This window comes from Dermacentor silvarum, chromosome 6 (assembly GCF_013339745.2).
Source record: "Dermacentor silvarum isolate Dsil-2018 chromosome 6, BIME_Dsil_1.4, whole genome shotgun sequence".
Lineage (NCBI taxonomy): Eukaryota > Metazoa > Arthropoda > Arachnida > Ixodida > Ixodidae > Dermacentor > Dermacentor silvarum.
In genome coordinates, this window is record NC_051159.1 from 97,849,349 (window position 1) to 97,852,711 (window position 3,363).

General features: G+C 47.8%; 1 protein-coding gene across 2 annotated transcripts in view; it reads right to left on the reverse strand.

Moving 5' to 3' along the window:
* Positions 1-463: 463 nt before the first annotated feature.
* Positions 464-3,363, reverse strand: part of LOC119455730 (uncharacterized) — a 7,735-nt gene continuing 4,835 nt past the window's right edge. For both annotated transcript variants that reach the window (XM_037717156.2, XM_049669227.1), the window contains exons 2-3: positions 2,992-3,176; positions 464-797 (exon numbers count right to left, since the gene is read on the reverse strand). In XM_037717156.2, the coding sequence (XP_037573084.1) occupies positions 607-797; positions 2,992-3,133 (333 nt within the window). In that variant the 5' untranslated portion in view covers positions 3,134-3,176 and the 3' untranslated portion in view covers positions 464-606. The remainder of the gene's footprint in view (positions 798-2,991; positions 3,177-3,363) is intronic.

The following is a 3,363-nucleotide window of genomic DNA, read 5'->3' on the forward strand; positions in this document are numbered from 1 at the left end:
CGCACAAGAAAACCACATGGAGCTTGGAAAGTTTGTTGGCGTCTGCTCACGAAGGCACGATTGTACGGTGTGTTTCGTTTTTCTTAATCTCATTCTAAGGTCACAATCATTCCCACTTGTGAATAACATTTTATGGGCTTTGATGTCAACTGTCTGAGCATGGGTGGAGGCTCATGCTCTTCGCGAGTTATGAGCAGATTTAGTATATGAGTTTTATCGATTTCTGTGTTTGTAATACTCTGTTTTGTCTTGTCGCACAATTATGTTAGCAATGCATATATTTTTTTTTTATTAACCAGTGTAACGTTCCTGGCTATTTGTTCTATCTGCCTCCTCTTGTTTAGAAGCTTGAACCTTCGGCTGTTATTTTTAAACGGCAGGCCCTTTACTAACGAAATGTTCCATATTTGTTGCATCTGATAAACCACGACAACCACCGCAGCACACAAGAAGTAAACTGAGCATCATTTAACAGTCATTTAATGAATATTTTTTTGTGGAATTGTTGTAGTCACCAGCACCCGCGACGGCCGGGCCTCGATATTGAGAATGTTTTCGACGCGCTTTGGCCTCGTGAACGGTGATATGTACGGAATCGCCGTGTATCTAAGAGGTGGTTGAGGGCGGCTGGACGTCTTCGTTACGCAAAGGCTTGAAGAGCTGCCTGGTGAACTGGAAGGAGTCGCTGGCCGACTTGCCCACCGTGCTGCCGGCGCCTTCAGCCCACGTCTGCAAGCGGGAGGCCGCGTTGTTGAAGCTCAGCGGGAACCCGTCGGCCACGCGCTGAAACTGGCTACCTGCAACGGAGAGTATCTCCTTAAAAGGCAATAATTGAAACAGCTTACCGTTTCTCTACAGATTTCTTGTAGAGCGATTTGCCTTTTCGCAGACATATCCTTCGGACCGTACATAAAATTCATGTAGTGTATAAACAAAAGTCTACAAGCCTATTTGATCTATTGTGTCCCATAGACTTCGAATGGGAGCTTGCTTGCAGAGAGTCTGTAAAAATCTGTCGACAAAAATTGTGAGGCCATAATTGCGCTCCTATCTTTAGACAGTATGTAAGGGATGCGCATGGAGGTCATCGAGGCCTCCATATTGTCGTACAGCCAGCATGCTGAAAAAGGGCGCGTATCTCGGTTCGCCTATTTCCCGCCCTGCACTATAGGGGCCCCAACCATTAGCGGTGCCCCTTCGGGGGCAACACAAAACTCTGATTATTCTTCTAATAAATTTTATCTATCTATCCAGCAGGACACTGAAAGTTGTGAAAAGGAAACAATATGGCGCATGTGGGCGTCTCCAATAGTCGCCATAGTTTTCTCAGAAAGTGACCTATAATTTCTATATATATTGTTTAGATAAATATTTGTGAGGCTAGTGAAAATTCGGTTACAATTAGGAAGCAGATGGGCGCGATTTTATGCCTTGCTGCTGCGCGAACTCGAATACAAAAAAAAATTAGCCCTCATTGCTTTATGCTCGACAGCGTGCTTATAATCTTTTGTACTCTAAACATTCTCGAATAAAGTGATTATATTGAATCTAGCTCCTGCAACGTCTCTGCATGGCGCTATTGGGTCCGCAGGCGTTGGTTGCGGGAGTTGGGGGACGTTGAGGACGGACTTGGGGGAAATGGAGGTTTAGTTACAATATTTACAGTAATACCACAAAGTAATGAACAGTCATAAAGTCATCGATGGTCGGCAGCAAATCAGACGCTGCCGCCCGTGGCAAGAAGAACCTCTCTTCTCTCGGTGTCTCGCTTTTAACCCTTTCGGTCTCTCGGGGTCACGTCATTTCTGGCCAATCGTCGAGCCAGCTCAGGTGTCGTCATTTTCCTCCCATGGTATTGGCCCGTGCAAGTGACGTCATATTCGGCCAATGGGGACGCTCCAAGGGCTCCATTGTCCGATGGTTGACTTGCCTCCGGCGTTGCCTCCTCGCCTGGAAGCGCTTAGCGGGAGAGATGGGTTGTTCTCGAACGATCTTCCAGAGCTGCAAAACAGCGTTGCTCGGGACCAAGGTCAACTACCTGGAACCGTGCCAGCCTCCCGTTGCACTTTCGGGAAGAGTCAAGCAAAGGAGGAGGGGGGGGACAATAGCTCGACGTGCGGTGCATGAGGTGGGGGTCGACAACCTGTCTGACGGGTCCGGTAACGGGGTAGACGCGCCCCGGCGCACCATAACTGGAAATGCGACGGCGAATTGATGTGGTCGGGGAATCTTGAGTGATGCCAGGAACAGGGTCCGTATCTAACAGCGCATACTCACGTGTTACATTACCGTTATCAATGTTTACGCGATCGGGAAATCAGACAAGCCAGGTTCTGTTTGCGTGTCCATCTATCACCTGTTCTACGGTGAAACAATACGGCGGACATACTTTGCCGCTAATAACGTGAGAAGCCTAATTATAAAAAAAATATTAATAGTCATTTTTATTAGTGCCTTGGGAGCAGTCGTTTAAATGTTAAATTTCGAGGCAGTCACATTTTAACACACCCTCATTTTCTTTAGTCTTGGAAATTACACCTAATTCGACATATTCATCATCGAACTTCAGTGGTAATACAGACAATATCGGAGCCGAGTGTGTCGGGAGCGCAGAAAAGGCAGCCCCCGTGATGAAAACGAGACGACGTTTGAAAGTCAACGTCTCTGCTATAGTCGCGGCAGGTACGACACGTGGAAGCATGTGTAGCTGTGTGCCGCGTCTGAATTTTCCGCGACATGCCATCATTCAAACTTCGCCACACACTTCTTTACGGGGTGCTATATCAGGAGTCACTATAGCCAACGTTCCGACCACTGTTAATCACTTCAAGTTTCCCTCTCCATGTGAATATCTGCCTTGTCAAGTCCCATATTCTCAGAGCGATGCGACAGTACGGTAGCCTTCGCAGCCCCAGTCGCACGATCGACCGTCAGGACGCCGGCTGTGCGTTTCAATGTTCAGAGCCTTGGCACGAGGAGTCGCCAACTTACCGACTGATCTGAAGGCCTCCAAGAGTCCGCCGGTGGGACCTGAAGACGGGTCGACCTCTGGCTCTGGTTCCTTGGCAGGCGCCGCCGAGACAGCTGCTACCAGCAGAGTCATGCCGACCAGCGCGAACACGTAGCGACTCATAGTGGAAACTTGACGTAGATGTTCACGAAAACGGGAGAAGGTTCTGCGAAACACGCAAGAAGAGTCATTCCTTCTTAGGAACCTACTTCTCTCCGTGTGCTGCGATGCGCTTGCTATAAATCTCTCCAATGAAGCCTGCGCTTCAAAACAGACATACGCATCTAATACCAGGACTTAATATTTTGGTTTGTAGTTTTTTTTTTTTTTTTTGCTAGCTCAACTGTCTTTTC